We start from the raw sequence: 26756 nt of genomic DNA, 5'->3' as shown, positions 1-26756 counted from the left end.
TATATAGATTCAATTCTCCAGGGCTGGAAAAATCCCATTAAAGGATCACATCTAGATTGATCACGTACAGACTTTTGTAGATACTTGTTGTGCATTCCCCAAACACCATAGCATAACAACCTCTTACCTACTACTTGTACTGTATTAGGTGTTGAAAGTAACAGGAAGAGCTGGTTCAAGGATGCCTAGCAAATGTCCATAGGTTACATAAGGGATTGAAGCACTTTGGTGTGCATATAAGGGGGCTGTGAACCAAGACCTGAGCAGTTGTTGAGGTCTGACTATTACTCTAAGCTTTCTAGGGGGATCAGCTCACTTCTGAAAGCAGGAAGAAGGCCTTTGTGTTTTCAGAATGGAAGAGGCTCATGGGGGCCCTAGGTCCTCTCTCTACCAGCCATCTGCTCCCTGAACCTTTGAGATAAAAGACAATGAAGGCCAACTTCATTGTAACAGGAAGGCTTGATGCCCTCATGGACCACTGACCACCTTCAGCAGGGATTGACAATGTCCCTTGGGGTTCTCGCTTACCTCTCAGAGTTGAAATGTTGCTACAAGGTGATTGACAGGCAGGGTCTCCATTCCTAGACTTCCTGGCATGCAGGTGGAACCACTGCCTGGTCTGGCTAATGGGCTATGGGCAAGAGTGACATTTGTCAACTCTAGGCCTGGCCCATCAACTTCCTCAACACAATTCCCCAAAGGGAGCCACAACCTTCAAGGGGCCCGGGTGCAGAATCATCACATAGAACAACCATCCTAGACTGCTGCGTGCTTCCACTATCCTCAGACACAGAGTCAGGGTCTATCTGTAGGCATCTCACACAGAGATGGGGACTGGGGAAGCTGGTTCTTCGCCAGCCTATCAGAATGACTTGGATCTTACTCTTCTAGCTGTTGCTAAACTGCCTGCGGTCTCTTGTTGCTTTTTATTTTTTTTTTCCTTTCTTTCCCTCCAGCTTTAAGGAGGGAAAACTAGAGGGAGGCATATAAAGTGATGAAGAAAGAGAGAAAGTTATACAAGCGGAGCAGGAAGATGGGAATAGAATGTTAGATGAAGAAATAAAAGAAAATAATGATATTAATTTTGTTCAGCCCTAGTCTGTGTTCCCTATAGTCACTCCTTTAATCCGGGCACACAGGTGTGTGTGAGGAAGAGCCAGAATTCAAGGACAAAGTTGGCTGATGGAGGGACCCTGAGGTTGATTACATGTGTCCCAGAGGTGCTGCATGTCAGCCAGCTGTTCAGGGTGGGAGGGAACCACTCTATACATGGAAGACATCCTTTTGTGAATAGGTTCACAAAGCAATTGTTTAGGGGTAAGATAAGTAACCGAATTTCCAACGACTAGTGTAGGGATAAAACCAGGTTATCATAGCAAGCTTGTGCCAAACCAGAAAGGCGGGGATCCAGCCCAGAGACTGTCTGGGTATGTGTGCCAGGCCTGGGGGCTCACCAGAGCGGGCATTGATCCGGAATTGGGAGGAGCCTTCCAAGGAGTAGATGATGGATTCCTGACCGTACTCCCGAGAGCGGTCCAGGTCTGTTGCATTCAGAAACAGCACTGTGGCTCCTTCAGGGAGACAAGAGGGCAGGGGTGTTGCTCAGTCCCTGGGACCAGGACCTGGGAACCTCTGGATGACCAGGCTTCCAGGAAGTGAACAGCCAGCCTGCTGGGGATCCCAGGGAGGAGAGTGGACCCATTCACTGCTTGTGACTCCCATCCTTGGGCGGTAGGGCAAAGCCTTGTGGATGGTGAGGACAGTCTGGGGATGGTTGGGCCATCTGCCACCTTCCTCTGCATTCCCCAACCTCACCTGACTTGCCCCACAGATTGACCAGCTTTTACTTTGAGTCAAACAGAAATGAAGCTCCATATTAAATTATTCTACATTTACTGCATCCAATTTTGGTTCTGTTTTATCTGTTTGCAGGGAAATTTATATGGGGTTTTTATTTTCTTGTTAATGTCTAGTTAAGGCCTTTGCCTTTATTTTCAGCTATGTGAAATCCTGGGTTGGGGATTGGCTTTTCTTCCAGCTCTGGTCAGACTCCATGGTGTGTGGTGGTCGCTTGCTCACCTGGCTTTGGCCTGAAGCCCCTCCTGTCATTCACCTGCCAGCTAGAGTGGAGCAGGAGGCGATACAGTGTGCAGGCTACAGAGTCTTTACCCCCAGCTGGAAGCCTGTGGCTCCCCTGGCCAGGGCATCTGGTTCCTATCCTCTGTAGATAGGCCTATCAGGGTGTCAACTTGAGCGGGGCTAGGAGGCTCCCTGGGGTGGAGCATGCAGGTGCTCTGGGTCCATAACCATGGCTGCCACAGCTGCCATGGTGCTGAGCTCCCGTAATACTTGGGAAGGGATCAGGATGTACCCTGTTCTGGCAGCACACACAACTAGACCTCCTTGTAAGAGGTCCTGGGAGGATAGGGAGGGATGGGGATTCCTGGTAAGGAGATTCTTGGTCAGAACAAGGAAGGATCAACTGGGCACAGGCTGGCATTAGACACCAGAAAGGTATGCAATGGCTCTTATTAAAAAAACAGTGGTACTTGGAGGTCCACCCCTAATTCCAGCTGGCTCTGCATCTGGCTGTTTCTAATTCCAGCTGTCTTCTGGATCCATCTGTCTCTGACTCCACTGCTGGCAAAGTGCGCTCTGGGAATCCAGTGAAGCACTCAGTTGCTCTGAGATGGAGTGGGTGTCCTAGAACCTTCGTGTGGAGCTGGTGGAGCAGCTGCAAGCCTGGCCCAGGGAAGGGCCTCTGGTTCTCATTCTCACCTGGGAGCATGCTACAAGGCCACCTTTCAGGGCCACTCTCTTGGAAGTCATGGCTCCTGGGATGGACTTCACAGCACTACAGTCTCAGAGCTCTTTGTGCTCCAGAGTCTTTGATCTGGATTGCTTAATGGAGTGTAGATCATTATTCTCTTCCCACTAGCCTGGCTACAGGAGGTCAGGGACCCAGTGCCCAGCAGGGTGTCAACTCCTACTGTTCTGGCTTGTAAGTAGGTGTCTCCAAAGCTCCTCCTGGGAGAAGGCCACAGGCCTCCTTGAAGCTGGGGTCTACACATGGCAGGTGCCTGTGCCTGCTGGCTGCCCACCTTCAGATCCCCTGTCCCTCTGCCCTGGCATACCTGCCATGATGTTCTCCACCACCGAGACAAAGTAAGCAGGCTTGCTGAAGGTGGGAGGGTTGTCATTCTCATCCTGAAAATAAAAAGTGAAAAAACAGATGGGTTACATGTGCCAGGGGGTCAGTCAGGCTGGCCAGCTGTCCAGGGCAGGTAAGGCAGGGCAGGCTGGGCCAGCTGGTCCTGGGGAGCTCTGGCCTCTGTACAGTGTCATGAGAGTCAGCTGTCTCTCGGGTGGGATATGCTCAGGGGTAGGACAGGACTGGAGGAAGCCTGTGAGGTGTTATGGGATCCAGGGATGGGGAGTAAAGGCAGAACTCCCAAGGTTCCCAGTTCCCACCCATTCCTCTTTCCCTCAGCACATCTGCCCCAGGCAGGAGCTGTCTACTCCACCTTCCCTTCCAGCTCAGCTAGGATGGAGGGAGATTCTAGGAGGCCCACAAGAAGGAAGGAGAAAACAACAATACCCAACAACATAACCCTAAAAGATACTGAAGTATTCAGGGGCAGGACAGATCGTTCCCAGAGCTAGAGGACAGCAAGAGCCTCCGGTTTACATACACACACACACACACACACACACACACACACACACACACACACAGAGCCTGGCATTGTCAATCCTGGAGTGCTCTCTCCCGTGGCCCAGCCTGTACCAGGCCAGGGGGCACTTGGCTGAGGGGCTGATTGAGGTGATAGGGGAACCAGCAGCAGGTGCAGTCTCTCTCTTCTTCACACCCTCCCTCACCTCTTCCATCAGAGGAGCTCTCTCGCTTCTGAGACTCTTGTCCACAGCTTTTGCAATCAGTAGTCAAGAATTCCTTCCTGGGGCCGGGAGTTTGGCCTAGTGGTTAAAGTGCTTGCCTAGCATGCATGAAGACCCGGGTTCGATTCCTCGGTACCACATACATAGAAAAAAAAAGCCGGAAGTGGTCCTGTAGCTCAAGTGGTAGAGCTCTATCCTTGAGAAAGTCCAAGGACAGTGCTCAGGCACTGAGCTCAAGCCCAGGACTGGCAAAAAAAAAAAAAAAAAAAAGAATTCCTTCCTGCTCACTCTTTGGTAACTTGGCTCTGAGTTACTCCCACTCACCCTGTGCCCCAAGAGTAGTGTGCAGACCTTGGGCATTGGGTGAGTTCCCTCTTCACCCCCACCTCTGCCTTAACAGCCTTACATCCTCCTCCATGGGATGTTTGAGGGTCCTTTCTTCCCTTATTAATTTATTAGAATTTTATCTGCTGGTCCTGGGGCTTGAACTCAGGACCTAAGCTGTCATGTTCAAGGCTAATGCTCTAGTACTTGAGCTACAGCTCCATTTCCAGGTGTGTGTGTGTGTGTGTGTGTGTGTGTGTGTGTTTAATTGGAGATAAGAGTCTCATGGACTCAGGCTGGCTTTGGCTTTGAATTTTGATCCTCAGATCTCAGTCACCTAAGTGTCTAGGACTGCAGGCATGAGGTACTGGCACCCAGCTAGGATCCTCCCTCTTACTGCCCGCACTTCCAGCTATGCATATAGGAGAGACGAGGCCATGCCACCAGGTCTGCTGCACCTCAGCCTGCTCTGCTCCCATAATCCCCAAATCTGCCCCCCTTGCTGGCTTATGATAACTGGTCTCTCTCACTAGCGAGTTTGGTGGCCTCAGGATTCCCTGGATATCAGATGCTCCCACTGGTACACTGAGCTCTTTCCCTTGCCTCTATGAGGGCACGAGTCTGTGTCTACACACACGCTCATGCAGAGCTTCTGCTTGGCTGCACGAAACGCCACTGCGAATGTCAGTGACAGAGTGCGAGGCAGAAACTTATTAGCGATGATATTTCTCCGGATCCTGGCACTGCGTTCACTATTAGTTCTAATTCAACAGCTCCCTCTATAAAAAGCTTATTGTCCCCTAATGGGAAATCTACAAACCGAGTTTGACTTCTTTATTAAAAACCAACAAGCAGAGGATGAAAAGGAATCACCTGGCCCCTCTCACCTGCTCCTCCTCTGAGCCCCAAGGCTCTGATCTGCCACCCCTCACCCCTGGCCAGCTACTCCATTGTGCCTAGCTGAGTTTTCCTTTCCTTTCCTTTCCAATTGAGAGAAAATCCTTTTTTGGTGGAGGGAGGACGCAGCTTAGCCGAGTGACAGCTACTTAAAAACCACCCACGTGCAAAATCAACCCGAAGGCGGTGACCTTTTCAAGTGTGGTCCTTAGACACGAGTGACTGTGCTGTGTAAAAGCCATGTTCTGAAAACCAAGATGGAATGGAGGCTCCTGTCTCTGGCGCCAGTGTCTCCTGCTACCAGGAGGCCAGGGCAGATGTGAGGCAAATGCCAAGACCCCATGGACCCTTCTGGCAGCACCAGAGGGGGAGCATATGTATGCAAATAAGGTCCATCCCAGGGTTCACCTGGCTTGCCTAGAGGAGGAAAAGATGGTGTCTCGAGCCCACAGAAGGAGGATCCCGCACTCACATGCAGTGCATCAATGACTCGCTCAGTCCTCAGCCTTCCCAGCCTTCTTTCTGCTTGTTTGGTCCCCTAGAGAGACTTGCTCCCTTCTTTACCTCCCAACATAGACTTGGTTTCTCAGACTTGACCACAGTCCCCAGACTGCAGGTTGGGAAGGGCCTGGGTATGGAGGAGTCCCTGGAGGCAAACCTCGATCCTCTGCATGTGGTACCCTGACCACATCTGCCCACAGTCAATACCAAGGGCTCTGGAGGATGCTGAGCTCCTGTCCTACCTCAGTGCCGTGAGCCATTAAGGTTTTAGGGAACCCTGCATGGAGAATCTGATCTCAGTCACACATAGTCTGGGATGCCCTGGGCTCCAGCCTGTGATCATGGTGGGATATCAGCCTAAGTCCCTCAGGTATGGGTTCAAATCCCAGTTCTGCTACTAAACAAGCAATGCCACTGGTGACTCTGAGCCAGCTATTTATGCGCTTGACTTTGTCTTTCCCTTCTGTAAAACAAGATTGAAAAGAGCATTCAGAAAAGCCCATGATACAATGTGGAGCCCAGGATAGTTTTATTTGTTTCGGTACTGGGGCTTGAACTCAGGGCAATCTCACTTGGCTTTTTAACTCTGGTCTTCTACCACTTGAGTCACACCTCCACTTCTGACTTCTTTCCACTTCGATAAATATCATTTTTTATATGATCATGGGTGCAGAGGAAATGTGCCTTTCTGCTCCTCCCCTAGGAGTATCCTTCTTTGATCTCACTGTGTGTGAATGCCTAGAATACTATATCATTTATCATGTCCCAGTGTATTTTAGATCTAGCTTCCATATATGAGACAACACATGCACTGTTTGTCTCTCTGAGCTTGGCTTACCTCACTTAACATGATCTGTTCTAGGCTTGTCTCACTTCTGATTTTGTTGTTGCTGTTATTGTTGGTTATTTGGAAATATGACTTATGAACTTTTCTGCCCAGGCTAGCTTTGAATCATGATCTTCAAATCTCAGCCTCCTGAGTAGCCAGGTTTACAAGCTACTGGTACCCAGCATATTTGAATTTCCATTTTGCTGAAGACACCAGCCTAGTCCTGAGCAGGAGCAGAACAACCACTTCAACTTGTCAACTTGACTCCCTAAACCTTCCTTCCTCTCTTCATCCCCAAGCCTGTCTTCCTAGAGCCTCTCTGAAAGGAGGAACTCTGCCCCAGCCTGCTTTCCAGAGCTCCCATTTAGAGTGAAGCTGGGCACAACTGCTGCTGGTGAGACCCATGGTGCCTTATATCTGCAAGGACTGCCAACATGACAGGGACCAGGGACCATGTACATGGTCTCATGCCATCCTCTTAGCAACACATCAGGCAGGTACCACAATCACTCCTACTTTAAAGACAAGAAAACAAGATCTGAGAGGTAAGATGCCCAGTCATACAGCCAGCAGGAATGAAGCCAGCTTTGAACCTACTTGATCTGTACCTTCTGGGTTGTGCAGCTTGGCAGCCCTCTCCCTCCTTCCATCCTCTGCCCCCAGGTCCCCCCCCACCCTGCCCTGACCAGTGAAGCACTGCCTTCATGGGCACAGCTAGAGATGGGACTGTTTGAAAGGGCTGGGATGATTGAGGTGATGCATGAATTGGACTGGAGGTGGGGAGAGAATTGGGGGTAGAGAGACAGGATCTGGGAACTGTGATCAAAACTGGGAAACCAAAGCCAGTGAGAAATGCAGTCAGGCAGGTGGTGGTAAAGAACACCAGGTTACTGGCATGATGCAGAGAATGACCTCAGGTTCTGTAACCCTAGGTGGACAAAAGCAGGAGGCTGTGGGTTGAAGACAAGAGTATTTTGGGGGGATTCTCATCCTGTGTGGTCACTCCCTGTTGTGGTCCAGAGCTAGGGCTCTAGAAGCAGGGCCCTGAATCTCTCTGCCTCCCTTCTCTGTCCCTGCCTGTACCTAGTTTTGACCTCCCTGTGCCTTGGAGTCTTTCCCCACAGGCATCCCCTCTTCCCATCCCAAGTTCCAGACTAGTAGGGACATAAAGAGGGCCTCCTACCCTGGGTAGGACCTTCTCATTTGGGAGGTGGCTCTGGGGCTTTGGTCCATGCCTGAGGCTACTGGGGAAGCTGGCAGTGACAGGAAAGGCCACCCAGCAAGCTGGCTCTGGGCAAGACTTTCCTGAGCTTATGTCAAATCTCTGCGTATCTCATAGCTGACATCTGATATAATCCTCAGGAGCCGACAATGCACTAACTCCCATCGACATGCTCACCCTTCCTTTAGATGTGTGTGTGTGGGGGAGGGAACATGCTTGTGCTTAATCAGGTGTGTGAGGGTCTCAGGGGGGAGAGGCCCAATGAGCCTCCCTGTGGGGCTTGTTCTGAACCCGGAGATGGCGAGGGGAGCCGCATAGGGACAAATGAGCTCACCGTGGAGATGGATTGAGGGACTGATAATTTCAGACAGGGACACACTAAGGTGTGCTTGACATTCATGTCAGACAAGCCATGCTTTGCTTTCTGGTCCCTTTAGGTCTTTAAAAGGAGTGGGAAAAGATAAGAGAAAAGAAAACGAGGGACAGAGGAGAGAGGCTAGCAAGAGAGGAACAGAAGAGAGAGGGATGGGGGAGGGTTGACCTTCTAGCTATCGCTGAGGGTTTTGAAGCATGTGGCCATTAGTGAAGGAATCCTACACCATTTCCTCCTTGCTGTCTTCAGCTCCTCAAAGTCTGTCCTGAAGCTCTCTCCACATGGAGACCGAGCAGGGGCAGCCCCTGAACTTCTGGGTCCTGGGCGCCATGGTCACACTGGCAAATGGAGAGGAATGCTGGGGGCAGACCTTGGGACATTCTGGGCTGTAGGGACAGGCAAAGCTGTGGGGGACGTGGCCTGACAACCACGGGGTTTGGGCAGGGTCGTTGATACTTACAAACACCTCGATGGTGACGGGGACGGTACTGTTGAGAGGGGGGTTGCCGGCGTCCTTGGCCATGACTGTCAAGTATATCAGGCCATTGGGAATCTGTTCGTAATCCAGAGGGCGGCTCACGCTGATCACTGAAATGACAGGAACGGGGCCCCAGGCCCCCTGTAAGCAGACTTCCGATATCCCAAAGCCAGCCAGGATTCCCCTCAGCAGAGAAGGTATGGGTAAGCCCCATTTTGTAGATTCAAAACACAAAATAGAACAAAAAACAAAACAGAACACCACGCTCAGAGCAGGCAAGGCCAGGGCTGAGAGGAAAGCATGGGACTGTGGCAGGAAGCTCAGCCACCAAGCTCCTACCATGGTTGTTCCCAGGCAATCTGAGGATACCCCAACTTGGTTCTAGGAAAGTCAGACTTCCAGCTTGCCTGCAGGCCTGGATGTGAACCAAAGCCCCAAAGAAAGACTGGCAGATGTGGCCCAGATGCTGAGCCTAGGGAAGCACACATCCTCCGGCACGCTGCTCTAGCTGACAGAAGACTGGCTGCCCCCTGAGTACCAGGGGCACTAGGAGGCAGAAGGTGATAGTCCCCCTCTGGAAAAGGCTGGGAGTGCAAGAAGCCCACTAACTTGTCTAGGGTGGATGCTCGGCACCAAGTCACTCACCTCCATAGCCCTCGTACACGCTGATGTCGAAGTAGCTGCCAAAGGCAGAGGCATTGACAATGCTGTAGGTGATCTGGTTGTTGGGAGGAGAATCTTCATCTGTGGCCTGGAAGGAAGAGAGCAGGTAAGGCCCCAAGGGCCAACAGAAGGCTGGGGAATCAGACAGAGGAGGATGGGTGGGAGGAGTGGGTAGGTTCCTTCTTTGGTGATCCAGATCATGTCACATCTGGCTCAGGACCCCAAGCACCACCCCCCTTCTTCCTCAGTCGGAACCCACCCTCTAGCTCTCGGAAAATATCCTGCTCTCCTCCACATTATGGGCATGGTGGTGGCCTGGGGAATCAAGAAGGCAGGCTGGGGTTGGGAAGAGTTCCTACTCCTCCTTCTGTCCTAGCTCCAACGTCTCAGCCCAGGATACATCCTCTGAGCTCTAGACCAAGGTAAGACAGACTATGATTTGGGTACTGTTGGTACCCTAAGAGTCTAGCCCTTGATGTTTTAGTTCTTGATGTGGCACTGTTAAGAGGAGGTGGAATCTTTATGGGGTGGGGCCTAGGGAGAAATGTTTAGGTCACTGGGGCTCCACTGACAGTAAGGATTAATGCAGTTCCAGAAGAGCTTTAGTTTCTTCTGCTGATTTGCTGTTAAAAAAGCAAGTCTGGCCCTTGAATCGCTCTGAATTCTTATCTGGTTTCGATGTGATCTCGTCTCACACATGCTCCCATCCTGTTGCCACCTGCTGTGTTGTGATACAGCTAAGGGGCCCTCAGAGGCCAAATCAAATCTTTAAGCTTTCAGCCTCCAAAACTGTCTGCTACACAAACCTCCTTTCTTTAAAAAAAAAAAATATCCAGTCTAGGGTGTTTTGTCACAGCAGTAGACAACAGACCAGGAGTGCTGTGTGCCCCATCAGTCCTCTCCTATCCACTACAATGCCTTATTCAATTGCTGCCCACCTTCCTTAGTCTACCAGCCTCAGGAAGAACATTACTATTGTGTTTCTTGATTTCAGCAGCATACTAGAATCCAGTGCACACAGTAGGTATCTAATAAATATGTGCTATATCAGAGCAGAGAGAAGAAGGCACTTGGAAGGGAGGTTTTCCTTTCCTTGAATGCCTGGTTGAATAGCTGCTTTCCAGATTGTCCCTGGGCCTCGAAGTCTCCAGCACTTCCCAGTCTCTGGTGAACCCAGAGTCCAGTGGGGAGGAGAGGACGTGGTCCAATGGGAAACAGTGTCTACACTGGGTGGCACATGACCCTCCTTCTCTCTATATAACCCTATTCATACCCTTGCCTTCAGAAACAAGCTCTGAAGGAAGCCCTGGGTGAGCAGGCTAGGGAAGGGGTGTGGGGACATTGGGAAGGGGTCTGGAGTATGGCTGGGACTTCACAGGAGGACACTGACAGACAAGAGCCTCAGTTCCAGAGCTGGCCCTGCCTTTCTATTGTTGTACTACATTTTCTGGGGCCTGTCCCTCCCCTTCTCCCTCCCCTTCTATAAAATAAAGCATTGGAGGCCCCGCACAAAGAACAGCTGCCCACTCAATGGAAGATGGGGCTTCTCTGTGCTCAGTGGTGACAAGCTGAGCCAGACACGATGAACACAGTTGCTGGGAGCAGAAGGTGCTGCTCAGAAAAGGCACCGCACAGGTCAAGAATGTGACCCCTCCCCCATCTGGATAGGAGATGAGCACCTTCCTCCCTCTGAAGGCCATCAGGAAGAAAGAGGAATAGTTACAGTACAAGCCTCCCTGGGCCCTTACCCGGAGCCGCACCAGCTGTGTGACAGAGGGCTCGTTTTCTCTCAGGGCACCCACGTAAGCATCCTTCTGGAAGGTGGGCACATTGTCGTTGACATCCAGCACATTGATCCTGATCCGGCCTGTGGTCTCCTCACCACCCCCATCCCGAGCGATGATGGTCAAGGTGAAGCGCTGAATAAGCTCGTAGTCCAGCCGAGCGATGAGCACAACCAGCCCCGTGTCCTTGTCCAGGGAGAACCTGTATCAGTCAGGAGGGGAGAGAGAAAAGACATCCTGTTCACGTGGGAGTGGCGATGAGCACCTCTGGGTACTGCAGGGAGGAGCCTGGGGTGGAAAGACCTTGCTGCTGTGACAGGACCTCCCATAAACCGGAGATGCTTACATGTTAGATGCTACAGGGCACCATTTCTGCCTCCCTGGAGAATTCTGCTCTACCAAATGTTCTAAAAAAAAAAGGCAACAGAACATCCCACAAGGGGAAAGGAGCAGGTCCCTCTCTTTGGAAAGAACTCTGTTGTTACCAGCAAAGAGAGGGACAGCAATGGCTTCCTCCAATGGCCCCTCCAAAGGCTCCTCTGAGCCATCAGTGTGCATGCATGTGCTCTGCCCACTTGACAGCTGCCAGCCAACCGAGCCTGAAAGGTCCAGCTCAAGGGCAGGGCAAGTTCCAGAGCCATCACATGAGAAATGATGAGAAATCCCAGAAGTCAGTCTCCAGGGCCGGGCTGCCCCATGCACTCAGCTCAAGCATGTGCTTTTTTTCTTGTCCTCGGAGGCCTTTGTCTCAGAGTGGCTGGAGATGCCGGGGACACAGCTAGATATCTCAGGCTCTTCTTGATCATTCACAGCAATAGTCAGGGCCGGCAATTGGAGCTGACAGCCACTGATGTTCTCCTTCCGTTGGACTTCCAAATACACCAGACTCATTGTCTTCAGCAGCAAACCTGCCCTCTCAATTCAACCTGGCCTTTGATCAAGATGGCATCCCCTTGGCTCCAATTAACTTCAGACAAGAATAAGAGGTGGCCCAGAGCTATTCCAGGACCATATCGAAGAGCAAGGTGGCCCACCTCAGTTGGTGAGGGCAGTGTCTCACTTATTGATTTTGACTACAAAGAGACCCCTCTTAGGTGCTGGTGGCTAATGCCTGTAATCCTAGCTACTTAGGAGGCTGAGATCTGAGGATCAAGGTTTGAAGCCAACCTAGAGAGACAAATTAGTGAAACTCTTATTTCCAATCAACCAGCAAAAAGTCAGAAGGGGAGGTGTGGTTCAAGTTGTAGAACACCAGCTTGAGTGAAAAAGTCAAGCAACATTGTGAAGCCCTGAGTTCAAGACCCAGTACCAGGAGAAAGAGAGAGAGAGAAGGAAGAGGAAAAGGAAGAGGAGGAGGGGGAGGAGGAGCAAAGAGAAGGAAAAGCTCCCCTCTTTCTGCTGGAAGCGGTGTCCTAGTGTGAAGACCATGCACAGAGGCCCAGGCCTGGTGTCTAGCAGCTGTGTGGCTTTGGGTAAATGCCTTAGCCACTCTGAACTGCAGTAGAATGAAAATGGTGACTGAGTTCCTCTGTGAGGATGATACCTGTAACATATGAGCTGTGGCTGCTGGTGGTGACAGGGATTGTGTTGTGCTGTACACACCACAGATACACAGACACAGATCACCATCTCCTTCAGTCCCAAAGCTACAGGTTGACCTTTGAGGGTCACAGAAATCACATCCCAGGGGGCTTAAGGCTTGACCACTCCGAGGGGCTGGAGCAGCAGCTCACCTGTCAGGGTCGTCACTGAAGAAGTAGTTGACTTCCCCAAAGGTGCCCACGTCGTTGTCTGTTGCCTGTGGGGTGAGGACAAGAAGTTTTCCTGAGATCTAAGGATCTTGGTTTAAAGATATCCTGGGTAGGAAAGACTATGAGACTCTTATCTCCATGAAAAATCCAGAAGTGGAGGTATGGCTTGGGTGGTAGAGTACAAAAGCTCAAGGATAAAGCACAAAAACTCAGGGATGGCACCCAAGCTCTGAGTTCAAGACCCAGCATGGGAATATACACATATAAAACATAAAAGCTAAGTTATTGTCGCTGGACCAGCCAAGATTCCTTCCTTACCAGGAAGGGGCTCCAGGAAATCTAAGTTTCTCTCATACAGCCCTTGTGGCCCACCTGGGTTTTCTAGAGCCAACCTGTACAATCCTGTGGTTATATTATACTGGCAAGCACGCTTCCACAGGCTGTATCTTCCTTGACCCCCTACTTGTGTGGCTCTGCCCTCCTGCTGCAGGCTTGTCATGGTCCCTTCCTTTTCTGCAAATACCCAGGAGGGCTAGGGGCAGAACTCTGGACCTGTGGATATCTTGTGACTTGTATCACATACAAAGGTATGGGGGCTGGTCTCTGGTCCTGCCTTTGACCCTGGGAATAATCTACTGCATGACAGAATCCTTCACCTGCCTGGCAACTGTTGAACTCCCAGGCTGTCTCCATCCATCTTTTCCAGTGCCTCTCCTCACTGGTACAGGCAGGGTGAGCTCCAGGCCTATCCAGGTCTCCTTGGGAAACCTCACTGCTTTCATCCTCACTGCTGCTGGGGATGGAACTGTCCTCCAGTGGGTGGAGCTGGATGAGGTGATCTGGAAATTTGCTAGGGGTTTGGGGAGGACAGAGCTGCACCCAGAGGAGCTGGGAAGGAGCAGTGCTGAACTCCAGTGGCTCAGGGTCCTGAATGTAACATTCCTTCCCACCCGCTCGCTAGTTTGGAAGTCACTCAGGACCTTTTGCCCAAGCTAGGCCAAAGCTAAGTATCAGTGGCTCAAGGGAAAGAGGCCACCTCTTCAGGTGACATTGCAGAGTGGAGACATGGGTGGTGGCACTGCTATCACTGTCATCTCAGCCCCACCAGCACCAAGGTGACCAGGAAGACAAGACAATGTCCACCTGCCAACCTCTTGCACATCACAAAACAGACCTGGACCCCATGAGGCATCGGGGTCCTGCTGTGCTCTGGCTGGTGACGGGGGAAGGCAGAACGCCCTCATCCCTCCCTGATATTCTGTCCCTCCTCATTTCCCCTTTCCCCAAACTGATGGTGATAGTTCTAGAGGGCGGGCTTTTGAGCCTGGGACTTCTGGCTTCTTGTTCATCCTTAGTATGGCTATCGTCTACACTGTAGGCTAAAGGACACTTCCTTTTTTCCTTTCTTTCTCCCTCCTTCACTTTTTTTATCCCTCCCTCTCTTTCTCTCCTCCTTTCCTTCCCCCTTTCCCTCCTTTCTTTTCTTCTTCCCTCCCTTTCTTCCTTTCTTTTCTCCCTTCCTCCCTTCTTGTTTCCTTCCTTTTTTCTTCCCTCCCTCTCTCTCCTTCCCACTATGCCTTTCTTTTTCCCTCTCTTTATCCTTCCTTTTTACTTACTCCTTCCCTCTTTTCCTTCCTTTCTCCCTCCCCATCCTTCTGTCTTGTCACTTCCCTTTAAGCATATACTCCACCCCTGGCACTGCTCTAGGTGGACCTATGTTCCAGACCCAGGCCCCTGTCCTGGGACTGTGAGAAAAGCTCTGTACTGTCCTTGGGGTCACTTCCATTGCTTTAGACTTAGTCGTCTCTGGAAGACGGTACCTGGACAAAGCCTCCATGGCTAAAAATATATTTTAATACCTTTCTTCTACTTGGTATTTTCTGAGGTCCCCTTGAAAGCAAGCTCCTAGATTCTATGAAATCTATTAAATTCTATGTTCTCTATAATAAACCTGAATTTTCATGAGAAAGTTAATTCGTGTTCAGTATATTCAGTTCCAGAAGGCAGACCCGTGAATAATATCTTTCTATCCCAAATGAATGAAATGAAAAATATGTTTATACTCAAAGAATTAAGATCTTAGTTAACCAGAAAATGTGGCTATTCATAAAAGTGCCATTTCCAGGGGCTCTGCCTCCTATAAATGCTCAACTTCCCTCCTACCACCAGCCTGGCCAGACTCAGTTATCCTGGCTTTTGGGGGGCATGTGGGGTATGTGGGATTGGTGTAGCCCACCGCTAGCTCCCTGCGGGCCTCCCCTTACCCAGCTACCCTCATGAAAACTGTACTTTGCCATATGAGCACTGCGTAGATATTATTACTTCATCCTCACCCCAACCCTAGGAGGGAGGAGCTATATGGACCACCTCCCACTCACAGATGGGGAAACTGAGACAGTGAGGGGCCACAGCTAGAGAGTGATCAGAGCTCACTTGAACCTAGGCTGCCTACCATGGTCCTTGGCCTCTAAACCACAGGGAGGAGCCTGGGTATTGCAGGGGAGGGGAGACCAAAGGTCCTGCCCATGACCTTTCCTTCTCCTCATCCAGAACCAAACAAGAAGGAGGAAAGAATCCCAGGCTTGGGTTCTACAGACAGAACACACATGACATCAGGATGTAAATAACCATGACTCAGCCTGGAGGAAGAGCCTACAGCTACCACCTTGTGTTTTTGGGGTGGGGAGCCAATCTTGGGTACAGATCCCAGTTCCAGGCCAGTGTCACCAGCCAGGCCAGTGTGTGAGCAAAAGCAGGCCCTCAGGCCTCTATGTCCTACTCTGTAAAAGGGAAGGACTAGGGAAGTTCAAGGGCAGAGTGGCCACCTGCTGGACTGTGGCTGGGCAGAGATAATGCCCATAGCACATAGTAGGTGCTACCTCATCCCTGAAAAATAAAGGAATGAATGAAATAGAAGGGTGTGTGGGAGGGGAAATGAAGCAATACAAAGAAAGACAAGGAAGAGAGGATCCTGAAGGAGAGGAGGAAAGGACAGGGCAAAGGTACAGAGTTAGCCATACGCAAGCATGCCTGCCCTTCACAGTTGGCTTCCCCACAGAACTGTGTTCAGACTGTCAAGGCAGGAAGGTTCCCTGAGTGACCCCAATAGCCCCCTTTATTCGGGAGCTCCAGGGAGCCTGAGACCCAGGCTCCCAGGATGCAGGTGGCAAGCCCCTGGGAGACTGTTTGAGAGCAAATGCTGGCTTCCCCCTCCCTGCTTCCCCTATGCCTGCCTTCCCTTCCTTCTCCAGGTTGGCTGAGCACAGAGATGGCCCCACAGCAAGCCCTGTCTCTGGGGGCTTCTCACTGCCCACTCAGGGAAGATTTGTGAGTCCTTAAGTGCCACCAGCTAATGACCACATGAAATATGTATGCCCGGTAACAAGGAGCCGGGGAGCTTTCATTTCTCAAGTGCATGAAGCAGAGGAGGGCGAATTAAGCTGCCTGTGTGCTGCATGGGGGGAGGCAGCCGGTACTGACAGCCAGGGGCTGAGCTGGGCAGGCTGGGCAGGAGAATGAGGTACCAAATCTACCCTTAGGGGACAGCTCTCCCCCCAACACTCCTACCATGCTCATGCCTTCTCAGATGCTGTGATTATCACCTGTCTTACCCTGGGCCCAGACTTGAACAATGCACTATGCCCAGGACAGCTCTAACCACATTGCTCACTTCTGTGGATCTTGGTATCCTCTCCTGCCTGGCTCACCCCTCTCTATAACCTTCCCCTCCCACAGGTGGGGTTAGTGTCCTACCCTGTACACATTCAACATGCCCTCAGCCCCTCTGGGCTGGGAGTCCCTGAGGCTAGGTTGAAGACTCAAAGCTAGTAAAGGGAGTAGACAGGCATTGAATATGCTGTCCTCCACATCTGCATTTGCATTCACATCTGCATGGCAGGTAGGCACTTAGAATCCCTCCCCCTTTACAAATAGAACAGGAGTTGCAAGACCCTAAGTGATCTGCTCAAGGCCTCCCGGGGAGTCAGTGGCAGAGCTGGCCCTTGCTTCAACTACCTGGAAAGACACAGGGCCTCTGAACGACAACTCCTGGCACCAAGGCTGAGCAAATACTACAGGTGTGGCCCACCCAGCCATTCCAGTATCTACCTTGAAACCCACCCATCCTGGCAGTAGTGCCTGGACTTCATCCTGGGAAGACCCTGGTTGTTATGATACCTTGTAAACAATTTCTTTCCCAAAGCTTGTTTATGGCAGCCACCTGAAAGTCCTATAGGGATACAGAGTGACAGACAGATAGAGGCCTATGGGAGATATATGTGAATAGTCAAGGGCTTGTGACTAGAGATCAAATACCTTCTTCATGCCACCAATACCTTCTTTATGCCCTTTCCCAACCACTCATGGGGAATGAGCTCCCATGTCCCTGCAGGGGTTCCAGGAGTCTCATAGGCCAGGCAGACAGAGGAAGGGAGGCCCAGTTGGCCATGCTGAGTGGTTCACATTGAGCTTGACAACTCTAAGAAATGCCAAATCAGGATTCCAAGTAAGCATCTCAACTGTGCTCAGGCTCCTGCCCCTAGAGCATGTGTCTGCCACTGTTCCTACCTTGACTGCTGCAGGCTCTGCATTGGTACTTACAGGTGGTCTTCACTAGTTATCAAAGCTCTCATAAGAGCCCAGGGACAAGAAATCAAAACCAATGCGAGTGTGATGACTGCCTTCCTATACTCAAAAAACCCTCAGCGGCAGCCAGGCACTGTTGGCTCACGTATGTAATCAATCCTATCTCTTTAGAGCTGCAGGATCAAGGTTCAAAGCCAGCTTGGGCAGAAAAGTCTTAACATTCCATCTCTAATTAACTAGTAAAATGTTGGACATGAGGAGTGGCTTGAGTGATAAAGTCAGTGAGATGAAGAAGGCTCTGAGTTTAAGCTCTGCTACTAGAAAAAACGAATTGAAAACAAAAACATCCAGCCCCTGGGGAAAAAAAAAAACAACACACAAAAAACCACGTTCAATAGCTCTACATTGTTGCTGGATTAATTCCAGACTGAGAGCCTCGTATCAAGCCTTTGTATTCTTTTTTTCTTTTGGTCCAAAACTGGGAACTAGCGCTTTCACTCATTGGCTAGTGTTCTACCAACTGGGCCACACCTCCCAAGGGGTTTTTTGTGTTCTTGCACCCACTTCTTTATGGATATTCTCCAACTTGCTTTCTCACTGCTGGTTACCCCATCCTTCCCTGTCCAAACTCTACCATAGCCCTAAACATCTCCCCGCTTAGGCAGCACCTTGACTGTCTACTGGTCATGACCTAAGAGTTCCTGGCCAGACTCCTTGCAGAACACTCAATACCACTGGGGTTCATAAAGACTGCTGTGTGCTCCCCACTTCCCTCCTGCTGAAGAAAATAGTCTGTTCAACTCATGTTTGTGTCCTTACCACCTTTTCTTTTTGGTGTGCCAGTACTGAGGCCTGAACTCGGGGCCTCAACTTGGATTTCGCTTGAGGCTGGCACTCTACCACTTGAGCTATGGCTCTGCTTAGGGCGTTTTGCTGCTTAATTAGAGATAAGAGCCTGGTGGGACTTTCCTGCCTGAGCTTGAGCATTAACCTTCAGATGCCAGTCTCCTGGCATCTGAAGCTAGGATTACAGGTGTGAGCCATCAGCATCATGAAGTAAAAAAAAATCTGATTCCCGCTACCAGCCAGCATGAAGGAGGCCAGTATGACTTTCTTCATGTTTTGGGGGGGGGCTGCCATCAGCAAATGTCATGGTGGATATTGAACAGCTACAGGAACATGTGGGTAGCTCAGGGGACCAGCTGGGATCCCAGAACATCCAAGGCTCTGACCTTACCCAGCAAAGCTGGAGGCAGGAGAAGGGACTCACCTAGTGGCTGTAGGAGGAAGAGTATTGGCAGTGGAGGGGCAGATGGAGGATGCCTGCTACACCTGAAAGCTTCCTTCCCAACAGAGACCTGGCCACTCTCACTCAGTCACAGATTCAATAGTTATTTTTTGAGTTTTTTCCAAGGTGCCAGCTAATGGACCAGGCACCAAAGTGATCACTATAAGCATGACAAATCGTTCCTGGCAGATGACCTAACATTGGAACAGGGGAGACAGACAATGGTTGGGGAGTGGGGGGAATAGAGAGAGAGACTAAATAACAAAACTTAGTGGCAGTGGTGAGGATCACAAGAAAGACGAAACAGAAGACAGGCTTGATGGTGGCTGGGCAAGGCTTTTTGGCAAGGCTTTTGGGCAAGGCTCTTTGGCAAGGTGTCTGTCTACACAGACCCATCCCCAGACTGGCCAGGCTCAAGTCAGAATGGTCAGCATCTCTGAAGAGATGGTGGGGGTGTGGGGGTGTGCCCCTTACTTTTTTGGTTCAGAGAAATTCACTGCAGGCCACAAAATTTGCCAAACATTTCTAGTGCTTTATTTCTCTCTTTCCTCCCAGTAGCCACATCTCTGTTATCTTCCTTCTACAAGTGAAAAAGAGAACTGGGGTTCAGAGAGGTCATTTACTTGGCCCAAGGTCCAACAGTCACAGCACTGGGTCATAAACCCAGTTCTATGAACTGCTCCCTTCCTGTGCTCTGTCTATAGATGGGGCTGGGGAGAGTGGTTTCCCCACAGTTTTAGAGGTCAGTTATACAATTTGGAGTGCTCTCATCCTGGAGAAGCTGGAATGGCTCCTAAGAGCAAAAGTCTTTTTGCTTTCCCAGTGACTCTGCCTCCTACTTCTTTTAGGAGAGAGTGGAGCTCCCAGCAGCTGAGCCATTCAGCACACAGTGAGGGGTATTTCCAAGATGGAGCCCCCAGGCCTTCTAACATCCAAATGGGTGCTTTCAATAGACAAAGCGCCCCCCCACACACAAAAATGAAACAAGGTCCCTATTCCCTAGGTCTATGTGTCTGGGGAAGGTTTGGGTAACCCAGCCAGCTGCAGGTATCTTTCCAGTGGTTTCGAATGAATAACCCAGCTTCTAAGGGTCCAGGTCTGCCTGCACCTTATGGGCCCAGACACTGGCTGGTCCAGCTCCTGTTCTCCGATATTTGTGTCAGCATCCATGCCTACCCCCAGCGACCCATGATGCTGACAGGGGGCAGATCCTCCCATCTCAGTCCCCCTCTGGTGAGCTTCCTCTTATCCATCTGGTCTTTGCTGTGAGTAGTCATCTCCCACACCCTCCCATTCATCTGCCCCCAAGGTATCCAACTGCATGCCGGTCCTCAGACTTCCCTGTGCCCTCCATCTTGGCTTTGTGAGCTCCATCTGCTGATGCTGGGCTCCACTGACCCCTACCTCCTCATGTAGGTCTCAACCCCCCTGCCTTCTCCTGGTCTTTCTCCCAAACAACCCCTTGAGATGCTGCAGTACATGGATGGTTGGCTCCTTCCCCATCGGGAAAGAAGTCCTGCTCTTTTACAAAGCCAACCCATATTTCTTAAAGCCTGACAGATTTGTCATGAACATTCTCTCTACATCCTCACATATGTACCCTTTCTCTGTGTACCTTACATAGCATCCCAATATCCTGTTTACCCCATCTCCTCCTCACATATACTTCCTTTTCCTCTATCCCAGGCAAGTTCTACCCAGAGATCCTCCCATCACACACACACACACACACACACACACACACACACACACACACACACACACACACACAGAGCTGCAGTCCTTTCCCAACCTTCCAGCCACTTTGGTGTCTTTCTCACAGGCAAAGCAGAGGCTGGCAGGTGCATGCTCAGTCACTTCCTGCTAGCACCAGCACCCTGGTCAGACATGCTTTCCCAAGCACCCTATGCATGGGGGCTTTCGCTCTGAAGCAAGGCAGGCCCAGCTGCCCAGCTGCCCAGCTGCCTGTGCTTTCCCCAGCAGCACAAGGTCCCAGCAATATGGCAGGCAGCGGGCACCAGCAAGCAGTTCTGCTCCCATGCACAAATCTGCAGAGAAGGGCACACAGCACAATTTGTTCAGGAAACAATAGCAATGTTTGACATGTCATAAGGATTGATGGAGCAGAAATTTACATGGAAGAATGCATTTTTAAACAGCTCCATGGAGCCCCAGTGTAGCACGGGAAATGCGTTCCACATTTATCATCACAGAGCCCCTCTGAGTAACTCCTGAAACTGCATGAGAATCACGTTACACACACAAGGTCTGGGGGTCCCAGATCAGCCAGTGGAAAGCAAGGGGTCTTAGCTGGAGGGGTCTGGTAGCAGAGGGCTTCTGTGCCTTATCACATACTTATGGTACGCGTACAACTGAGGCTTTCTTCTGGAATACAAGGTCAAAGTCAAGGGCCACAAAACATACAGGCTGCCCACTTTTTGCTGCCTATTGCATAGGGGGAGATCTCCCCGTAACTCAGAATAAAGCTAGGGTGGAGGGTAGGAAACATGGTGAGCACTAATGGGACCAAGGCCAAGTGTGGCAGGATGCTGCTGCTGAGTGCCTTCACAAGTGTTCCTGTGGGTAGCCATGCTCCTGAGAGCATGCGGTGGCAGCTTTGTGCAAGAGAGGAAAGGTGAGTGATTTGGATGGCAGGGGTACCAGCAATGGAGCATAGCGTGTAGGAGAAACGATGGGAATCGGTGGAGCCTGGGGAGAGGCCATTCAGGAACACTCGGGTACCTGGTCTGGACCTTCTTAAACATGTGGAGGTCCTCCAGGGTTGGAGGTGTGGAGAACAAGAATCAAGTGAGAAGGTGGTTAGGAAAATGGGGACCCGGTTGGTGGTAGGAGATGAAGGGGAAAAAAAGAAGAAAGGAAGGAGTCTTTCTTTTTGTTTTGGCCCAATGAGAATCTGAAATGGACATCTATAACCCACATCATCATCTGTGCCCATGTCAGACATTACTAATCCATCACAGAAGCGAGCACAGAGTAAAGCCTCTCGATACCTTTCTGTCCAGTCTTCCTGGCAGCTTCTGATAGCCAAATGCATGAGGAACTCAGGTTCAAGTATCTATGCTAGCCTTGCTGCACTCTCTCTGAGTGAGAAACAATCTTTCTGAGGTCCAGTGCAAGACTAGGAATAAAGACTTCAACAAGGACTTTGTGGCTCTGTGTAGTTTCACAAAGATATCACTGCAGAAAGACCGGGGTTGCAGACCAACCTTTGTCCTCAGCATCCACTTAGGCATGTGGGTCCAACTTGAGCCAGGGTCTGTGTGCTGCTCAGCTTTCTGAGTCATCTGCCTGCTTCCTTCCTGCTTGGTATCAGCAGTCTCCCTTCCACTCTTTACTCTCTTCTGCATATCCTCATCCTCTACTCAGTCCTCAAGCTCCCCCCAAGCCAAGCTAGGCTCTGGTTTTCATCTTGGCACTAGCAGTACCTGCTGCTGGGAAGACACTTCTCAGCCCTCCTGGGGACTGCTTCCTCATTCCTGTAAAATGTTCCTGTTTGTGAAAACTCTTGCTAACTGCAAACATTGGCGCATCCTCCTGATGCCCAAGTGGAAGCCGAGAGAAGCCCACAAAGGCAATGGTGGCCGGGATCAGGCTGGCCAGGAAGTGGCTGATGCTGGGGAGCTGGCAGGTCTTGGCAGTAGACAGATATGGTGGGAGAAGGGCATGGTTCTGGAAGAAGTGACAGGCCCAGTGTTGCTTGGGCCTTGTTCCCCAAGGTCCCCGGTATATTTCTGCATCTGGCAGGACAAGGGGCCTTCCATAAATACCAGCCAGGTGAATGGAAGAAGTGAGGTTTTAAGTGATGGTTAGGCAGTCCCTTTTCTAAGACAGAAGCCGGCATGTCTCAAATCCAAGTGGATGAGCCTCTCCGGAGGAAAGAGAGTTAGAAGGGTGATAGGCTGAGGAAAGAGACAGAGGAAAGGAAGAGATTAAAGGAAAAGAAATTAAAAAAAAAGCCTAGCTATTCAGCTAACAGCTAACCCTAGCTATTCAGAAGGGTGAGATCTGAAGATTAAGGTCAGAAGCCAGCTGGGATAGGGAAATCTGTGAGCCTCTTATCTCCAATTAATCATCAAAAAACTAGAAGTAAAGCCAGACATTGGTGGCTCGTGCCTGTAATCCTACCTACTCAGGAGGCTGAGATCTGAGGATCATGGTTTAAAGCCATCTTAGGTAGCAAAATCCATGAGTTTCGTATTTACAATTAACCACCTGAAAACTGGAAGTTGAACTATAGCTCAAAGTGGTAGAGTGCTAGCTTTGAGTAAGAAGGTTCAGGAACAGCAGGCTCTGAGTTCAAGTCCTACAACTGACAAAAAAACATTCTGATAGTGGAGCTGTGGCTCAAATGGTAGAGCACCAGCCTTGAGCAAAAAATTTAAGGGACAATAACCAGGTGCATGCATACATGCAGAGAGAGGGGGGGTTGAGAGAGAGAGACAGACACACATACACACAGAGACAAAGAGAGAGATAGAAACAGAAACATACAGAAAGATAGAGACAGACAGAGATAGGAGAGAGAGACAGAGACAGAGAGAGATAGAAACAGAAACATACAGAGAGATAGAGACAGACAGAGATAGGAGAGAGAGACAGAGACAGAGAGAGATAGAAACAGAAACATACAGAGACAGAGACAGGAGAGAGACACACAGAGAGAGACAGAGAGAGAGATAGAAACAGAAACATACAGAGAGACAGAGATGAGAGAGAGAGAGAGAGAGAGAGAGAGAGAGAGAGAGAGAGAGAGAGAGAGAAAGAGAGAGAGAGAGACTACTACAGTAACATCCATGCTGAATTTCATTTTCCTGTCTGTAAAACTAAACTAACAGCCATGGCTAAGCATGGTCAGTGCTTTATACCTGTGCCTAGTACACAAGGGATACTTCAAGACAAGCTAGCACTGATGCCTGCTCCCACAGAGGGCCCTGGCCCAGCACCTCCCTATCCATCAGCTTAGGCTGTGGCAGCAGTGGCCAGGTCAAGGTGAAGGGGAGGTAGCCTACCCTGCAGGAGCAGGAGCACAGTTCCAGCTCTCTTTATTAACATGTCAGTCTTGCAGCAGGGAGGAGGTGGAAGGCTGGCAGGTGCTCACAGGTCACAGGGTTGCAACTCCTTTGTTTTTGTGGATGGAGTGTTGTTCTTGGGTGCCTGTATCCCCTTTTCTTTACTTCCCTTTATTTTATTTTAAAACCTGGAAATAAAAATTGATGGGGAGCAAATTGCTCTGGCCAGCAGCTCCATGCTTAAAGGAGTTGTAGAGGAGAAGCAATTATGCCATATCAAAGGCTGTCAGGGTGGACAGGAACAGCCTAGGAGTCCCCAGTGCCTCTTACGTTGCTGGAGTGAGGATTGGGAGAAGGCATGGGGTGGCCTCAAAAGCAGAGGATAGTGAATCCAAACCCTAGAACAGCTATCTGTGGGCTTGACACTATGAACGGCCCTTGACCTTCATATTTAAGATAACAACATGACAAGGGTCACATTGCCCCTTATAGATGAGAACCCTTTGGCTGCCAATAACTGCAGTATTAGTAACAGTGCTACACCCTCTGGGGCCAGGCACTCTTCTGAGAAAAGTACACAGACTGGCTGATAGAGCCCGTCCTGCTTTACAAGATAGGAACTAATGCTATCCTCATTTCATCAGAGTGGTAGGGGAGGCTCAGAGATGTTATGCAACAGACTTGCAAACAAACAGTGGTCCTGAGATTCTGCTACAGGTCAGACATGAAGGAAGGTATAAGAAACATGGACTTTTTCACCTAAAGTGTTCTGTCTACTTTTTGTTGTGGGTATTTATTTATTCATTCAGTTGTGGAGCCTGAACTCAGGTTCCAGGTGCTTTCTCTGAGCTTTTTCAGCTCAAGGCTATCAGTCTACCACTTGAAGCAACTTCTGGTAGCACTACAGGTTTTCTGGTGGTTAACTGAAGATAAAGACTCTCACAGACTTTCCTGCCCAGGTTGGCTTTGAACCACAATCCTCAGAACTCAGCCTCCTGAGTAGGTAGGATTATAGGTGTGAGCCACCAAGGGCCTGGAAGTTTTATTTATTTATTTTTTTAAGGGTTCTGGGATGAATGATCACCAGCTTTCCCCGTACCAAAAAAATTAGGTTGATTATACAGGAAAAGCAACAAAGCTGCCCTTTGTGTGTCCCTCATGACAGAAGGCCTTGTTTACTTTTAAAAGTAATCATAATGGGTGTATTTCACCAAATTATTGAATGTCTATACACTAGGCATGCTCTAGTAAGCATATTATTTCATTTCTTCCCTGTATCAACCCTATACTGTCATGCTCCATTTTCAGGGGAGGAACTGTGCCCAGGGAGTTCCAGGTAAGGTTCAAATGTCACTAAACTGTAGTCAGCAGAGCCAGGATCTGAACTCAGGTCTGCTTCCAAAGCTGAAGTTCTTAAGCCTATAGGCTGGGCTTGGGGGAGGAGGTTAGGATGACAGCTAGGAGATGTGGTGTGGACTCTGTGCCTCAGTTTCCCTAACTGTATGAGTAATGGGCTGAACTCTGTCTGGGAGGCCTATGGTTCTGCTGGGTGACCAAGGCAAGCTCCCTGGTATTTCTTGAGCATCGACCACACAGGCCAAGTAAGGTACCTGGGAAATACCAGAGGCAACGTGGGCCCTATGAAGTTCCTGGCTCCACTGGGAGGCAGTCCCACACAGGGTAAGAAGAAAAGGCCTGGCCCAGCATAGTCCTCTGGCTAAGGGCCCAAGAATGACACAGTAGACTCCAGAATCTGTGGGCCTATGGTTCCCAGGAGACCATTATTAAGGGAAAACCACACATGCTCCGGATGTGCAGAGCCCTGAACCTGAACCATAACTGTGGAATCTTTGATTCGTTTTTCACGCAATGCTGCCCAACACCATTTAAGGATAGCTCGTCTGCCATTCTACAAATCTCACCTTTTCAGCTGATTACTTAAATTAAGCACATTTTGCGGTCTTTTGGCTTGGGAAGATGACTGAAACTTTCACCTTAATTTGGGGGTGATCATCATTTGCTTTGGGAGGAGTCATATTTTCACAAAGTGAAGGGCAGGCAAACACTAGGTAAGCCACACAAACATTCACATATGACCTGAGCTGCATGATAGATGCTAGGGAATTCCCAAATTTTGTTTTTGAAATTTGTGTTTTTGTGTGTGTAAGTGCCAATACTGGGGCTTGAACTCAGAGCCTGGGTGCTGTCACTTAGGTGTCTCTCTCAAAACTAGCCCTCTACCACTTGAACCACAGTTCTACTTCTGGCTTTTTGCTAGTTAACTAGAAATAAGAGTCACAGAGCTGTCGTAGCTCACGCCTGTAATCCTAGTTACTCAAGAGGCTGAGATCTGAGGATCATGGTTCAAAGCCAGCCTGGGCACTAAAGTCCGTGAGACTCTTATCTTCAATCAACTACCCGAAAACTGGAAGTGGTACTGTGGCTGAAAGAAAGAAAGAAAGAAAGAAAGAAAGAAAGAAAGAAAGAAAGAAAGAAAGAAAGACGTCACCGATTTCCCCTCCTTGGGATATGCCTTCAGTCATTCTCAGATTTCAGCCTCCTGAATAGCTAAGATTACAGTTGTGAGTCACCAGCATCTGGCTGAAATTTCTTGCCTTTGTCTTGGGGAAGAAGCTGGAATGATGGAATCTACCTTATTATTGGGGTCCAAAGTATCAGAACACCAGTCTCCTCACCCCCAAGCTTCCAGATCATCCTGTCCCTTGGAACTGAGCTCATCTGCTTCCCCACCCCATCCCCACCCCGTCCCACAGTGCTGCTGAGTTTCATAGTGCCTCTGGCCCCCTCTCTGCCATGTGTGTTTCTGGGATCATCTGTTAAACAAACTCCTCCCCTCCAGTCTTAAGGTTCTGCTTCTGAGAGTCTGCAGGCCAGATGAGGGCCACATGGCTGCTTTTCAGAGCCCACAGTTACCAGGGGCTGGGGTTTCACAGTCAGTGCTACCTGGTAACTACGGGCATGCACACATGCATGTGTGACATGTGCACACCTGCACGCACACACACATACACAGAGCAAAGAGGGAAAAGCAAAAACAGAAAAACAAAATCCTATTCCAACCCTTCTACACTCTCCCTTTCTCATGCCTTTGGGCTGATAGAAGACTTTATTGAA

At 50.0% G+C, this 26756-nt stretch overlaps 1 protein-coding gene across 1 annotated transcript in view; it reads right to left on the bottom strand.

The window, feature by feature from the left end:
* Positions 1-26756, bottom strand: part of Cdh23 (cadherin related 23) — a 305993-nt gene that overhangs the window by 110877 nt on the left and 168360 nt on the right. Inside the window, exons 13-18 of the mRNA XM_090346502.1 lie at positions 12702-12766; positions 10933-11170; positions 9167-9272; positions 8504-8631; positions 3135-3207; positions 1455-1571 (exon numbers count right to left, since the gene is read on the bottom strand). Of these exons, the coding sequence (XP_090202628.1) occupies positions 1455-1571; positions 3135-3207; positions 8504-8631; positions 9167-9272; positions 10933-11170; positions 12702-12766 (727 nt within the window). The remainder of the gene's footprint in view (positions 1-1454; positions 1572-3134; positions 3208-8503; positions 8632-9166; positions 9273-10932; positions 11171-12701; positions 12767-26756) is intronic.

The sequence above is a fragment of the Megascapheus bottae genome, chromosome 15, assembly GCF_031878675.1.
Source record: "Megascapheus bottae isolate mThoBot1 chromosome 15, mThoBot2.hap1, whole genome shotgun sequence".
NCBI lineage: Eukaryota > Metazoa > Chordata > Mammalia > Rodentia > Geomyidae > Megascapheus > Megascapheus bottae.
This window is presented reverse-complemented; position numbering and strand designations above follow the sequence as displayed.